This window comes from Eulemur rufifrons, chromosome 20 (assembly GCF_041146395.1).
Source record: "Eulemur rufifrons isolate Redbay chromosome 20, OSU_ERuf_1, whole genome shotgun sequence".
NCBI lineage: Eukaryota > Metazoa > Chordata > Mammalia > Primates > Lemuridae > Eulemur > Eulemur rufifrons.
In genome coordinates this window covers 10,884,334-10,901,525 of record NC_091002.1, presented here as the reverse complement: position 1 = coordinate 10,901,525, position 17,192 = coordinate 10,884,334, and the positions used below count along the sequence as shown (strand labels likewise).

Here is a 17,192-nt window from a genome sequence, read left to right as displayed (position 1 = left end):
GCTTGTTGCTACAGTAAGTGGGGTGGGCTGTGTCCCACACACGTCGTCCTGTCCCCTGGCCCCAGCCGCGCCTGTCTGACCTGGCTCACAGGATTTCTCAAAACTCTGACACCTTCTCTGCGTGTCCTGTGATGAAATGTCCTGGCTGTCCAAACCCTAGGGACTGTCCTCTCACATAGGGAGAAACCGAGGTCCAGGCAGGAGAAGAGGGTGACCTGGAGCAGGCGCTTTTGACCCTGGCCTTGGGCTCTCTGGGTCATTTGTCCTCTTCTCTCTCCCGTTTTCTTTTCTTTGCTGTTCCCTCCCCCCACCCCGATTGTTTTTCTCTGCCTTTCAACTTTAAAGTATTTGAGACTGAGGAGAGTCCGGCCCCTGCCAACCCCCTGAGCTATGGTTTGTTGAATGGTGTAGATTTCTCTCCCAACTCATCTTTCACAAAAGCTGAAAGCAACATCCATCTGAGATTCTCTGCCCCTCCTCCTGCTTTAGTCTACGAGCAACCGTTAAATACACAATATCAAATCACTAGAAGGTGATTAGGGAAAGCAAAGGCAGGACAGAGTCCTGGGCAGAGAGGCCCTCCAGGCCACCGCGGGCCGAGCGGCACCATGGCCCTCTAATCTTGTAAGAAAGTGACTGCAGGGAGAATTGATCCCGCGTCTCTTAGAAGACGTAAACATGTTGGATCTCTAAATACATGTAAACTCTGGCCTCGGCCCACCCACCAATCACAGGCATAAGGTTTCCTCGGCGATTAAGGTTGTTTAAGGGCCTTGGAGCCACGCTATCTTTCCAGGGGACAGGCACGGGGACGCTCTCTTGTTATATAGATCCTAAGACCAGACTCTGGGTGGAGCAGGGAGAGCTCGGGATAAGGTGGTCCCTATTCTGTGTCCACCCCTCCCTTACAGAAGTGGGTCCTGGAGGGGTGGCCAGTTTTAACAAAATCATGGCCTGCTCCAAGCTTATCTCTGCATAGCGGAGCAGTGACAAGCATGAAGGCCTGGAGCTCAGGCCCACTTGGGTTTAAATCGTGACTGCCCGCAATTCCCTGTGTGACCTGGGGCAAGTGGCTCAACTTCTCTGAGCCCTGGTTTCCTTGTCTGTAAAGAGGGGATAATAGTAGTCACTTGGCAGAGTGAGATGATTAAAGGGATGAATGGACGTACTCTAACCACACTCATGTAGCAACTAAACCAGTTTCTGGCACACGAGGGACCCAGTAAAAATAACATTCCCCCCATCGCCCCGCCATTAAACATTTTCTTTCCTTTTCCTCCTCTTTTAAACTTTTTGTTAACAAACTCAGTGCCAGCCCTCTTTTTCTGGCGTTTTCTGGCTTTCTGACTGCTTCCTCCTACAAAGGTGTGTATACTCTCAGGTTCTACGGGTTTCTTCAAAAAAGTAGAACACATGTTGACAATTGTTTTTACATTGCTAGAACATAATAATTTTGCTATTCACAACAAATAAAGTTATATGGGAAAGAGAGAGTCATTTTGCTTTGCATGAAGAATAAACCACCAGATGTGGTATTTTAGAGATCGCAAATGACCCCAATGCCAGGTGCTGAACACTTCGATCTTTGACACGAGGTGACCTGCTCCCAGGGTGAACCCCTTTGACAAGGGGCTTCCACACCTGCCCACTGTGCATCTCAGGTGCCACCTCACTTTCCTTACCCTATGCCACTGCACAAAGGAACCCACTCCTGTGGCCCCTCTAGGGTTACTGTGGAATGATTCTTATTTATTTATTCATTTTCAACTACCAAACACTAACAAACTTCCAGGATGTAGAAGAAACTGCTTAAGTTTGTGGTTCTCAAAGTCTGCAGTTTCTGGACCAAACAGCAGCCTCAGCGTCCCCTGGGAGCTTGTTAGAAATGCAAGTTCTTGCCCTCCCCCCCAATACCCTGACTGCCCCCAAGACCTGCTGGAGCAGATTCTGGGGGAGGGAGAAGGAAAGGGGAGGCCGCAGGGTGTGAGAGCTACCGGCAGAAAGAAACTTGGGCTCCCGATGGGAGATGTGTCTGGGAGAGGCGCTTCTGGAAACTAAGATTCTGAATTAAAAAGATAAATAAATAAAATGGACTTTCAGATAAAGGAAACTACATTTCAAAACACACAAAGAGATGAAAGAGGTAAGAGAATGAAAGAGTTCTAGATCTGCTGAATCTGTTTTTGATGAAAGGGCTTTAACTTGCTGTTCCGCCTGGCGTCTGTTCGCTGTGATGATTTCTGACAGAGACGCTTTGCTGATCTCTGTGGCCAGTCCTTTCATCTCCGTGCCTTTTGGGCCTCCACTTGGCGCATTTCTGTACGTCACAGAGAGAGGAAGGGTGGCGCAGGTGCGTGGCTGGGGTTCCTCGTGCTGCGAGGATCCCATAACTCACCAAATATGGAGGCACGAGGAAACAGAAGAGAGAGGGCGGAAGGAGGAGCAGGATTCAAAAGAGGAAAAGGAAACAAGGAAGAGGAACACAAATTGCACCTTCAGTTATGGCCCAGTGGAGAGGGAGAAGCTGGGGTTCAAGTGCGACTAGTGATCCGTATCATGAAATGCTAAGCAGACTGACGGAACTTCTGGGCTAATACTGTCCGTGGCTCTCGGGCATGCTGATGCCTTGTGTCCCCACCCGCCTGGCCTGCAGGGACTCCCCAGACCTCAGGGAGAAGCCTGGAACAGTCCAGGGTGCAGGTCCTGTCCCGGGCCCAGGTCACACCCACCGAGAACACGAGGCACGTACCTCACAGATCTTTTCCAAGGAGGGGACGAAGAAGTCATCACACACAATGGCCAGCGCGTAGAACATGTACATGGCCTGGAAGACAGAAGAGGAGAAAGAAAGAGTTAAAGTTAGAGTGAGGCAGAGCCATGAGGGTGAGGATCTGGCCACTTTCCAGTTCAATAATGTCCTGGGTCATCATGAATCCCACATCTCACTCAGGGTAAGCACACAGTCTTTGCAGCGCCTGAAAGACCCCACGTGACCTGGTCCCAGCTTCCTCTCTGACCTCATCGCCTGCCACTCTCCTTTTGTCCACATCCCTTTTCCCCAAACATGCCACGGATGCCTGCCTCAGGGCCTTCGCAATTGCTGTTCCCCCTGCCCAGAACACTCTTCCCCCAGATATCCCAATGGCTCACTCCATTAATCATGTGGCACCAGGGCCCACCCTGACTCTAGACATCGGAACATACAGTGAGCACTGCTGAGGCCAGTTTGGTTTGCAGTTTCCCCGTTACTTGCCGCCCAAAGCATCTAGTGGGTGTGGATGCACTTCCAGCACCCTCAGCAGTGACATCTCTCTCGTTTACTGACATCCTGGCATCTTTCCCTTTTGAGGATGGCTCCACAGGATGGGGAGTCACACACCTCCTTGTCCTCATGACCTAGGGGCAGGCACATGACCCAGGCTGGCCACCAGAACACCCATTCCCTGTCACACAGTGGGGAGTGGGCAAAAGGTCTGGAAGGGGCCAAGAGGGATTAATAGAGAAGCTGGGGGAGAGAGCCCCTCTCCTTATGAGATATAAACATGCCCGATGTCTGGAGCTGCTAGAGGCAGCTGTCATATAGAAAGAGCTTGCCCGAGGATGCTGCTCACATAGTAAGAAGTCAAACCAAGAGATGGGACAGGTACACCCACACACATGTGCGTGCACACACACGCAAACACACAACACACACGTGCCCAGTGACACCAGGCCACCCCTGGCCCCAGCCCAGTCTGAAACCAAAGTGGACTTTTCAATTGCATGAGCCAATAATGCACCTTTTACACTCAAGCTGTTTTGAGTTGAGTTTCTGTCACTCACACCTGTCCTTCATGAAGCCTTCTGTAGCACCCAGGCATGAAATGATCTCTCTGGCCTTTGACTCTTGACAGTGGCACTAATGTAGTCCCTGTCCCCTTACTTTTTATGAGCTTGTTTTCTTTTCATTTTCTTTTCATGTGTATGTGTTTGGTCTCTCCCATAAGATTGTAAAATGCAAAAGTGCACCTTAACACTCGATTCTGTGGCAACATCAGACAAATGCACAAAAGACATATGCACCAGTGGTGTTCACTCCAAAACTACCAAATATAAGTTACCAAAACCTAACAAAATATACCACAGGGCATGAGTTATATAAACTATGATTCATAATTCAGTGAAATACTGTTAAAAGGGATTATGTAAATCCATAGTCAATGACAAGGAAAGGCACTCACAATAGATTGCTAAATGAAAAATGTTGTAAAACAGAACGTCCAATATCGTTTTTGTTAAAGTATTTACATATGTGTGTGTATATGCATACACATATATTTGCACATAATAAGGCCACCAATCAAAATAATGACTACATATCTCCCTTAGTTGGTGTGACTCTATCTGTCTTTTATAATCCTTATCTATATTTTCTGTCTTTGCACCCTGAATTCGTATTTCTTGTGGGAATTTTGTAGGAGGTAGGAGAATTTAGAGGTAAGAACTCTGTTTTATACTTCTCTAATCTCTAAGGAGCTTGAGATGTCTGGCATGGAGAGAAATCTCAAAAATAACTTTTTATTGATTGATCTATTCATCATCTGCACAAAATTACTTGCCTATGGGTTTTCTTGAAACTGTCAATTAAAAATAATTAATGCTGCATTTTATAGCCTGTGGATAAGTCAGAAAATACATTTCCAAATTGTACTGGACTCAAACCCTCTCTTGCCATCTGACTTGGCTGATCCAATGATACAGGGGTTCTAACATTACCTTTGAAAGGACACTCAAACGCAGTAATTGAAATACAGAATTTCACATTTGTGGATTAATCAAGATCTAAATAAGCTGTTCATAGCTGACATATCCAACTCCCCAAGACCGCCAATGCCACTTAGAAGTCTATAAAGCATCTCACCAAGAATACATTCCAATATTAAGTATTGATCCAGTTTTGAGGCAAGAAGCTCCATCTAACACACTGTGATATCAATGCTTAGATTGGGATGAGAAATGAATAGGTCTGCCAAGCACTCAGTGCTTTTGAGAGTGATGGCTACCGAAGGCCACGTCAGTTCTCGTGAGCTTGGCAGCACGAGGGGGGGACGCCCACTGTTAACCAGACACCCACAACAAAGCACCGCTGGGCACCTGGAGAGGCCTGCGAGGCGATGAGGCTCCTCGCTGGCCACAGGGCATCTCCTGGCCTCTGAGGGTAGGTGTGACACTTGGGTTACAAAAAACTCCACTCTAATTCTCTTCTAAGTTACACACTGAAAAACAGGTTCCCACTGCACAGGCAAACAGAACAAAGGAACAACACAGAGGTACAAAGTCAAACTTTAAGATGATGCAGAAAACCTACTGGACGTGTCATATTGCTGGTACTATCAATACAACTGGCACAGATAGTTTAAAGAGTAAGGCATTTTTTAGATGAATTTGACCATTCCTATATTTCCAAAGGATATAATAATATCATTGATGATAATGATGATGATAATAATGATATTTGCCACTGTTTGTTGAGCCTGAAATTCCAGGCACACTCCAGCTACTTTACAAGGGCGATCTCACTTAATTCCTCCAACTCCTGTGTAAGGCAGGAAGTTACTGGCCCCATTTCCCAGATGACTCAGTGTAGTAACTTGCCAAGGACACGGGGCTAGCAGATGGCAGGATACTCCCCAAGCTTCCCACGGAGCCCAGCTGTCTCCCCATACAGAGGTCACTTCTGGTTTGCCACCTCATCGCCACTTCTTCTGATTTTCACCTCACCTACTAATGAGCTGTCTTCTCCAACCACAGAAAGGGAAGGACATTTTTAGAATCCCAGCCATTCACTTTCTGGGGCTGCCTGTGAGAGCCATTGATGTTCTTTATTAATATTATTATTTTTACAAGGTGCACTACAAAACATGAGACAGATCTGAGCTCTCAAAAATGCACGAGCTGGCCCAATACCCTGAGGTGGCCCAAATGTGCTGTAACACACCCTGGAATCCAAGCCTGAGGCTTGGCTACAGAAACAGCACAAGTAAATGTAGGCCACAATTTGGAAGCATACGTGAAGGATGTCTAGAGAAGGAAGGGGAGTCTTTTAGAGCTTCAACCCAAGTCTCACGACCACAGGGGCTTCTCTTCCCTTTGAACGTATCAGAGCCTTCAGTGTGGGCATTGGTACTTCGGCACAGATCGTGTGCAGCCTGGAGCATGAGCCGTGCTTTAGGTTCATGGATTTGGCTCCCTTCTCTTGAGAGCAGCAGCTGTGTCCTTCTCACCTTCATATCCACCCCATCCAAGAGTGGGCTCCATTTATACAAAGTGAATGAATTCCCAGGAGGGTGGTGGTCATGGAGTAGCTGGTGTCACCTTCGGGATCTAGCAAGGGAAATGCCCAAGTAGCACTGACTGGGCACAAGCAGCTGCTGAAACACAGGTGGCCTGGAGCCTTCGAGGAAGCCCAAGATAGGGTGAAGGACCTCGCATCAGGTCCTAGGCTTGACACTCCCAAGGTGTGTGACTTTGAGTGACTCTTCTTACCTCACTTAGCCTTCAACTTGAGACTAACCACAGCTTGCTCTCTGGTTAGCTCCCAGGCTATCATTAAGACATAAGTGGAATCAAGTGGGCAAAGGGGCGTGGGCACAGCAAAGCACCTCACGCACAGTTGTTGCAGCGATAGCAATAATGCCATGGGGACATACCCAAGCTAGCCCACGGGAGGAAAGAGACAGGTGGAAAAGAGCTGAGTCACCTTGGTTGTCTTGGCCACAGTGTCAGAGGTCAGCCAGCAAGCAGCTAACCCCCAGACGTGGGTGAGCTTGCCCAGCTGAGACTGGCCAAGCCCAGCCCAAGTTCACCAAATACCCTGGAGCCAAGCAACTGTTTATTGTCGAACATCACTGGGGTTGTGAGGCCCTTTGTTACGCAGCACTCTTGTGGCAGGACGTTGATTGTGTCCTTTGATGCACAGGTAGCAGATATGGGCAAGATAATAAAAAGAGCCACAGTGGAAACAACAACGAGTAACTTCCAAGAAAGCAGACTTGAAAAATTCCTAAGAGACAAGATGACAAAACAGATCTTTCAGGGGTAGCCAGGACCACCTTCTCTCCTTTCAGCTGAAATAATATTTATATGTTTAAAGTATACACTATTCAGAGGTCACTCAAAAAATGATTCTATTCTGAGGCAGGCGTGCCTTAGGATTTGAAGTTATTTATTTATTAATTCAGCGATAGTGTGTGCAGCGCCAGCTTGAAGCCAGATGCACTGCCCGCTGGGGAAGGTCTAGGACACAACAGGTTGCTGTCCTTGGACAAAGAAGAATGACCTGAGGTACAGGCAGGAATACCCAAGAGAAGTGGCTCATGTTAACTCAGTGTGAATCATATTCTAGAATATAGGTCTGTAATGTGGCAGACACTATTGGTGGCATATCCATTAGCCATTAACCCTTTTATCTTGCAAACACAACTCCAATGTTGTTCTGAGTGAAATATACTCAACTTTTCTAGTTTCTCTGGAACTAGTCATGGCCACGTGACATAGTTTTGGCCAATGAGAATAAAGCACAGATTCAACTAAAGTTCGCCCTTTCTTCTCACCTGCAACTTGGAAGTGATGTCTGGAATGGCAGCAGCCATTGTGTGACTATGAGACAACACACATTAGAATACACGCCAACATGGTAAGGGTGGCAGAGCCCTGAGCATACCATTCACCATCTGAACTAATGCCTGAAACCATCTCCTCTGTCCTTATTAGGTGAGGAAAGGAAATCCCTATTTATTTCAGTAACCATTAGTCACGGCTTCTGTACTTACAGCCATAAGCCTCTCTAACTGATATGGGGCACAGAAGACATTCTATTGGGCAGTAGTGAAAAAGGCTAGCAAAGGTTAGAGGAAGTGGCTATTAACTCAGGATTTTGAAAGATAAATACTGTCTCATCAGGCAATTTTGAAGGTTGGTTGGGATTAATAAAACCAAAGAATTTTGGCTACAATGGTTAAACTGAAAAATACCTAAGATAACAGGAAGTCATCGTGGCCGGTGACTTAATGGAGGTGAACAGGCTCTAGCTGAAATGTTGATATACATAAGGGCTTCTGCATTGTGAGGACAAACGCATCTGAACAGCATGACGTTAACCCTGCTGTTTTATGTGGCATCTACAGTCAGTGGTTTTCACAGACGATTTCTTTTTACTACATCGTCTGCCCTCCTGTCTCTGTCTTTAATTTCAATGAAGGTGGTGCTGGAGAAGCAATTTCTAGGGAATATCTATAGAACTCTGGCCTTGGTGGAAATTGTTCTAAATCTCAAATCTCCCAGGGAACATGGTTTGAATAATAAAAATAAATCTTCCTTTTCTTTCTCTGTCTTATTCATAGTGTTAAGTGATCATGTATGATTAAGCTTGGAATGGAAAAGTTATTTCTTTTGAAATCATTTTCCCCCATTATAGGCTCTGTATTGAATGGCCCCATGAGGACATGATGAAACTGACCACATGTCCGCTTTCCAGAGTTCTGCTACCACTGTAGACATCATTGTTCTGGACGCGTTCACAGATTCTAGTCACTAGAGAGCAATGCTTAGCCTCACGGTCCAGATTAGAAATCTGAACAAGAGGATTTTGTGGGGGCTGTTGCAGATAAGAAGAATGTGGCAGAAGAATATGGGTGTCCCCCACCATATTCTTCATGCCTTATTAATTTAGTGAGCTCCACTGACTTTCAAATGTCAGAGTCTGCCTCAATTTGTTTGGAGACTTGATTTAACCACATAATGCAATCAAGAAATGCTGGGACATTAACACCTCATGGGAGCCCTCAACCAATGACTGCTGAGAGTTGCTGTGTCAGTACCCCTGCTCCCTCGCCCCCTGGGCACACACCCTCCGTGAAGCATCATTCCAGGGGAAGATGCTTTCTTGGTTTGAGTCCATTCATTCTTTCCCAAGGAAGAACCTTGCTTGTAGAATCGGGAATGTTAATTCCCCCTACAACTGTATGGATTTCCTTCCTTTTCAAGGTATTACTAACCAGCAGTCTTCATTTGGTTTGCATAAAAACAGGCATAGAAGATTGGGGTTCTTTATCCTGTTTTGTAGGTGATGGAAAGAATGACAGTGAAAGGGTGGAGGCAGTGAGCAAGGAGAAGTTGGGGCATCCTTGGTGTTGATGGAAGCTGCTGCCTAGGCCGCGGCCTCCATGTCCACAGGGGCCAGCAGGGTGTGGGGATGGGAAACGTGGATGAAGTCGGGTCTGTGGATCACTAGACAGTGGAGGCCCCTCCGAGGTGGCTGCCTGTGCTCTGACCTAGCCGACTGTTGCAAGAGAATATGTGCTCAAAGTGGCCAAAGTTTCTAATTTTCCAAGAGAAGCTGCAAATGTCAACTTTTAGATAAATCCATGGATTTCAGGTAATGGAAACTAATGCAGCCACTCTGATCTCACCTCCTACTCTCTCCCTTGCTGCTTCTCCACCAGGCACACTGGCCTCCTGGCTGTTGCTTGAATGAGCCTGGGACAGTTTCGTTCACTTCTGGATCCCCAGGCCTAGAACAGTGTGTGGCACTGTTTCTGGAATTTGAATGCATGAATGAATTAATGAAAAAGCTCCTTCAGCCCTGGACTCTGGGCTTGATATGGCTTAGCTCATTTCACCTTCCCAATAACCCACATACAGTGTTCAGGCTTATAAAATCTCTATTTTAGACATGAGTAAACTGAGATTTAGAGAGAATAAGAAAGACATCCTATTTGCAGAGTCAATATTCGCCCAAATCTAGTCCTGCATGACTCCAAAGTCCCCAATCTTAATCACACTTCCTCCACTCCCCTGGACTCCAGACACTGCAGACACAGAATTCCCCACCTGTGCGTCGCCATTTCATTCATTCATTTAAAGGTGACATTTACTGGGAAAGGGCAATTGGCCCTCAGGTGATATGAACCAATGCAAGGGGAAAGGCTCTTGTAATGCCAGGTGAAACCTCAGCCTCAGCCCAATCCTGCACAGAACTCTGCAGTGTGGATGGCACCACAGAATTTGTCTCACCCTGAGGCAAAGGAACCAGGCTTTCGTACCACTGCACCCATCAGTCATTGACCACTGACCACCACAGAGAATGCAAATTTCCAGGTGCTTCTCACAGGCAGTACATTCCTGGTGAAGTAGCTCTAGTGGCCTAATATAGTTCTTTGGAGGTCACAGGGGTGACCCATTAACAGCAAAGCACATAAAGCGGTTGGACAGGCATCTGGAGCGGTAAAGAGAATTCATGTGGCTCGATGGAGCACCAACATCCTGCTCAATACGTGAGCAGAGCATTTGATATTCAAGCTACACAGAGAGACACTCACTGGTTCCATGTGAGCACGGAGGAGGGACACCTAACCTAGGTTTTAGAGAGTGTGGGGAAGGGTATGGTAAGATTATCTGGAGGAGTTGATACTTTAATTACATCTAAGGTGATGAACAGATAGCAGCCAAGCAAAGAAGTTGGGAAAGGACTGGCAAGGGAACAGCATGAATAACAACATGGTGTCATAAATTAACATGGTTTGTGCTGAAAACTATAAATCATTCACTGCTGCCAGAGTGTAGCTCATGAGTAAGGAAATACAGACAGATGAGGCTGGAGGGAAAGGCAAAGCTCAGTCTGGGGAGAGTCTTGTATACCATGCTGAGATATTTTATGCAGACTTTCCGTCTTGAACAGGAATCACTGCTGACTCCACTAGATGAAACTTATGATGGCGGTGATAATGAATTTGGTTTTGATGGCAGTGATGATGGTGATGGTGATGATGGCGATTGTGATGCGATAATTATGGGGACAACATGATGATGGTGATGATGACAAGCATAATGATGGTGATACTGATGGCGATAGCAGTGATGATGGTTGTGGTGATGACGATGGTGATAATTTGATAATGTGATGGTTATGATAATGATGATGATGATGGCAATTGTGATGTGATGATGGGGACAATGATGATGATGATGATGGTGATGATGATGGCGATGACAATGATGACAGCTGTGGTGATGACGATGGTGATAATTTGATAATGTGATGGTTATGATAATGATGATGATGGCAATTACGATGTGATGATCATGGAGACAATGATGATGATGATGGTGATGGTGATGGAGATGAGGAGGAGGATGGTAATGGTGACGATGGTGAGGATGACAAAGATAATGATTGTGATAATAGTGATGATGGTGGTGGTTAGAGTGACAAAGATAACAATGGTGATGACGATGACAGCTAATATTTATTGACTATCAACCATGAGCCTAGAACTACTTTAAAGCTTAATCCTCTCAACTACACCATGAGGTAGGTACTGTTGTTATCATCACTTTTCAAACAAGAAAACTGAGTAAGGGAGACTATAAGCTCAAGGTCACAGTGCCAGTAAATGGCAGAGACTGAACTTCAACCCTATTTGTACGACTCCAATCCAAGCCAGAGCCAGTGGCTCTAACCCTATTTGCTTTCCGCAGCAAAAGAGGAGGCGTGCCCTGCAGGCTCAGAATGCTCACCGGCTTGTAGATTTCTCAGGACCTCTATTGATTCCTTAGATGCTTTCTTCCCTTTCTTCCTTTCTCCCTTCCCAGTAACACTTCCTCCCCACTCCCCTCTAAGCCATAGTGTCACACTCTGTGGAAGTTCTGGAAATCCCAGGTACAGACTGGCTGACAATAGGCCTTATTCACCCACACTGGGATCATCCTCTTCAGGTTCATTTGAGAAATGAGGACAGTGACTTCTACCTAGGTTTGTATTTCAGATGTTAGAAAATGTAACTTTTCTGGAGGCCTTTGAAATCTCAAAGTTCATGGAACTATCCACAAGATGGTAAAACTCTTCACTTCAGGATTGGTAAGAAACATGCTTCTTGCTTAAAAGTTTTCATTAGTAACCTGAGCCTTCCTGAGGAGCACCACAGCACGGTGGAGATCTTCATGCCAGAGCTGGAGCTAAGCTCACTGCGACACTGAGCCTTTGAAAGAATACCAGGCTGGTTAAAGCTATCGAGATATTTGCATTCTTGCTTTTCTGTCATTTTCTTATTATTCTCTCTGCAAACATAATCCTGGGGGCAGGTGGGCACTGCAGATGCCAGATAACATCACACAGTGGAACTGCTACCCAGTCAAGGACAAGCAACCAGGACTTCCAAAAACAGAATATACCCGAGACACGGTCACCCCGGGCAGGCTCCTAATCTGACGCCTCTTCAAACCCATGTTCTTTAAATATTTATTCCACGTTTATTCAGTGGAGGAGGGAGGAGAAAATCCATCTTCTATTAATAAAAAAGGTATGTGGAAATAAGGCCTCTTACTAATTCATTTCCCCTAGCACAAACAGAGTCAATAGTCTGAAAATTATTCTGCAAAATTTTCTCCCATTTTTCTGCAATTGTTATTGTCTTTCAAGTTTTGTGCTTTTCTCAAGTAGGCAACTTCTTGTGGGTGAATTCAAAGTTTTAATACTTAATATTTAGATAGTGAAACTCAGTTTATTTAACATTGGTAAATACTATACACTGTTCAATTTTAAAATTTCAGCTGGCTGGGACAATGTGAGCCCTTACAAGATTTATGTAATATGTGTATTTAGGCTGGCAGTAGCAAAAAGAAAGATGATGATCCTCTTTATTTCAACTTCAGGTGGAGGGGATGGATTTATTTGCTTTCAGTTGTGTACAGAATTCTGTCATGGGGGATCCGAGTTCAGCGGCACCATCTTTCCCATTTGTGATGATGCTGTTTGAGTGCCCCGGTAGAGTAGCACCCTGAGATGGCTACCCCACCGTCCAACTTCGCACACCCACTTGAAAGCCTTGGCAACATTCCTAGGTTGGGACATGCACTTCCCTTGTCCTATCCCAGAACTGACCTAGTGTCACCGGCTGAACTCCTGGAGCTGAAGGTGACTTCCCGTTAGTGATGATGGGCTACACTGGGTCCAACCAGGGTCTCTGGCCCGATCTTTCTTGTGATAGGTGTAAATACCAAGCTGGATGGCTGTGGGCAGGGGTCCGGTCTGAGGCTGTGTCTGTAATTGAACAAAGCTCCAACAGACTTGTGTGGGGTTTAAACTCCGACCTTTGGTTTTATTGCTCAAGATCTAGCACAGCTAACGAAGCCAGACGGAAGCTTCCTGTTATAGTACTTCCAACTTCACACTTCAATGCCAATCCATTAAAATAATTACCAGATGATTACTATGGACTTTTAACTAGGAGGTTCAAAACCTCTCTTGTCAGATAATTAGCTTAGTTGGGCACGTGGGTTCCCTCCTCTCTGGCTGATGTAGGCGAGCTTGAAATTCAGGGCGTTCCGGGGAAACCTTGGTACCCGGACATCAGTACAAATGATGCTCTTGGTAGGTCCTTGCAATCTGTTCACCTGGGGCCCCCTTAGAGGGCAACCTGGGCTCAAGAGGAAGATTCTATCAAGACTGTTCTACTAAAAACTCTCTCTGTTATTGCAAGAACAATGTGAGATGTTCTCATTGCTAGTGAGAAGGACTGACTCTTGCTGCAGTTTGTAGGTGCTGACACCAATGTTAGGCTGCAAGGCAGAGAGGTAAAATTTAACCATGTCACCTCCCCCAGGGCCCAGAAAAAGCAGGAGGCAGAGTTGCAAAGAAGAATCCAGGAGATCATCTGAAGGCACGCTGGGGTCGAGCACGCTGAAGCACAGAGAAATAAATTCCCCCGAGGCTATGAAGGTTATAGAGGGGCTGGAGGACAGTGGTATATTTTAGTTTTTTTAGTTCTCTTCTGCCCCTTACAAAACAGCAACAGAAGAAATTCACTAGCTGGTTACTCCTGCTTTTCCCTACTGTAAACAAGTCAGCAGTGATGATACCATAGTCAAGAAGTGGAAATCAGAGAGCCTGGGTCCGTATCTCAGCTGCGTGACCTGAGGTGAGGTGAGTATTTTAAACTCACTAAGGCTTCAGTTTTCTTTGTCTGTAAAATGGGAGAAATAATAGTACCCACCTCATAAGGTTGTTCTGAAACTAGATAATGCATGCAAAATTCTCAGTACCATAGCTGGAATGTTGCAAGCATTCAGTGGGTGCTATTAAATAGATAATATTGTTGCTGGGGGTCATTATTATTTTAATCAATTTGTTCAAAAAGTGGGACCAAAGGAGTGGAAATGGGCTTAGAGAACCATGCACACGCTCTTCTTTACAAAGTCACAAGAAAAGATGAGAAGGCTTATTCCTGTCTTCAGCTGCAGCTGTGGGGCCATTTCCATAGAAGCAGACACACAGGAATGGTTCTCTGAAGAGCTTGGTTTCCTTTTCTCCCCTTGTCTCCTAAGAGCTGTTGCCCATCCAGAGAAACACAACCCAGATTTCACATTCTGACAAACACATGACTTAGGATTCCCCAGTGGTCAACGGGGATGGCCAACTCAATGGTAAAATCCAACCTGCCCCTGGATCCAATGTTAATTACAACTGAAAAGCAGATGGTATCTAGATCTAGGCCCATCTGTTCCACATCTGTGGGACATTTCTCCAGCGGAGAAGACAGAGCCATAGCCAATTTCTTTTTGCCCCAAGAAGAATTGGACTTTTGCATTTAAGAAAATATCTTCTTATTTGTCATGATAAGATTTTCTCTGATCTACTTAACCACAGAAACATTAGGTCAGACATCCGAGCAGGGAAAGGTCAGTGGAAATACCTCCGGAATGTAGGCTGCTACTCGAGCTCAAGATGCTACCACAAGGGAGACAGTCTGGAGATTAGAAAATATTTGAATATGACTTGTCTACTGGTTTGTAAGACAACCCCCTGCCCCCCACTCCCGCACTTACATAGAATTCCAACTATTAAGTGGCCTGCATTCTATTAATCACACTCACATTACATGTATTTTTAAGAACTGACAAAGAACCAATTACCCCTTCTATGAACAAAATAAAATCTACTAATTGAATAGAAGAATGAAAGTCATTACTCCTGTAGGGAACGCCAGTGTCACTAGGTTCTGGGCAGGTGGGGACTTTGAGACCACATCAACCAATAAAGAAAGCATCACTTACTGACACCGAAGATGCCTCTTCCATGTTATATTTTATCAGCGACTTTGCACCAGACAAGGAATTGTGCCTTTGACCATGGGTCTAATGGCAGGTGTTGTTGACTAGTGGTGATCCAGGGTTTAAAAGGGCATGTGGTACATGGAGCAGATATAACCCTCGGGCCACTTTGACAATGGACAACTCAAGACACACGGGCAGCCTCCTACCCACAAGAGCTTTCACGTCAACTGTGGTTCCCTGATTTTCTGCCTGAGGCCTCCACCAGTGCTATAGAACTTTTCTCAGCACGTGTGCAGAGCAGCCTGAAAGTGCTCAGGTAACAACTCAGGTTATCAACAGCAGAGAGAAGACACAGGAGTAGGAGTCAGCAAACCAATAACCCAACTTCTCAGCCCTTATTGGGACAGTTCTGGGTGATGGTCTACACTGTCCCTCTGAGATTCCTCGGTGGGATGGAGTCCCAGCTGTCCACCGTGTTACCAGCTCTTTAATCCCCCCTTGGTTGGCTTCCTTCCTTTCCCTGTCTCATTTCTCTCACTCCCTCACTTCCGGTTCCTGGGGATTGTCTCAGATATGCTACCTGCGCCTGGCGGGGTGCTGGAGGAGGACTGTGTCTCATGAACTGCCATGAGAGCCAATTATTAAAACCTCAGGACTTTTGCAAGTCAGTTGATGTAACTCTGGTAGTTTAAACGTTGGTCATGTTGTATTTACACCATGGAAATTTGCAAATGCTACATATCAGGGCATGTATTTATTTCAGGAGGGCCCCTTGTTAAATATTTACAAGCACACTGTTGTCTTTACCCAAGTCCTTATCTGGAGTTTGTCTTGGGCAGCACCACAACTGAGATTGTGAGTCGCAAGTGCTCCCCTGAAGCCAACAATGAACATTTATGATTATGTAAAAGTCAAAATTTGTCATGATTATTATAAGCATTTGTTCATTGGCCAAAGAATTAATGATTCTCAGTGCACTTAACTGGAAGAGAATTTGTTACTAGATTTAGAGTTAGGGGAGTAGGTACAGAAATTAAAAGGAAACTATGCTAGGAGCCATCGCCACTTGAAAGTCATTCTAGAAGAAAATACAGGAGAAAATCTCTATGGCCTTGGGCTACACAATGACTTATTAGATATAACGCACAAAAGGAAAATCTGGGAAAGAAAAAAGGTTGATAAAATGAGCCACATCCAACAAAACAAAACACAATAAAAAACAACTTTGCTTTTCAAAAGATGCTGCTAAGAAAATGAAAAGGCAAGCCACAGACTGAGAGAAAATAGATGCAAAACATGCATCTTCCTAAGTGCTTGGATTCAATATATACAGAACACTTACACTTACGTCAAAAACAAGACGGATAACCCAATTAAAAAAGGGACAAAATATTTGAGCAGAAACTTCATCTAAAAAGACAAATGAATGAACAAGAAGCTCATGAAAATATGTTCAATATCATTAGCTATTAGGAAAATGCAAATAAAAACCGCAATGAGATACCTTCACACACTTCTTAACTAAAGTGAACAAGACTGACAATATCAAGTGTTTGTGAGAATGCAGCAACTGGAACTCTCATATAATGCTGGTGGGAATATAAAATAGTATAGCTACATTAAAAAACAGTTTGGTGTTTTCTTATAAAATTCAACCTATACTTACATACTGCTCCCAGGTATTTACCCAAGAGAAATGGAAAAATCTATAGACACTAACTATTGTATTAATACATGAATGTTCATGGCAGCTTTATTCATAATAACCTCCGAACTGGAAACAACCCAGATGTCTACCAACTGCTGAATGGATAAACAAATTTTAGTACACCTGTACAGAATTCTATTTGGCAATAAAAAAAGAATAAACTCCCTTTGAACACATAACATATATACACAACTGTATGGATGGATCACAAAAGCATTATACTATGTGAGAAAGGTTAACACTATCAGGACTAAGACATATCAAACCATGTACTCCTGATATAATATGCTGAAAATCACACACCACACTGTGGTCTTCCTGCTGGAAATGTGTAACCTCAATGAAACATGAGAAAATAGGACACAAACCTGAACTGGCCTGGAGTCTTCAAAAT

The 17,192-nt window shown here is 44.9% G+C and overlaps 1 protein-coding gene across 1 annotated transcript in view; it reads right to left on the bottom strand.

Annotated features, from left to right (window-relative positions):
• The window catches only part of SLC24A3 (solute carrier family 24 member 3), a 461,900-nt gene that overhangs the window by 124,315 nt on the left and 320,393 nt on the right, over positions 1-17,192 (bottom strand). Inside the window, exon 4 of the mRNA XM_069495623.1 lies at positions 2,750-2,824. Within this exon, the coding sequence (XP_069351724.1) occupies positions 2,750-2,824 (75 nt within the window). The remainder of the gene's footprint in view (positions 1-2,749; positions 2,825-17,192) is intronic.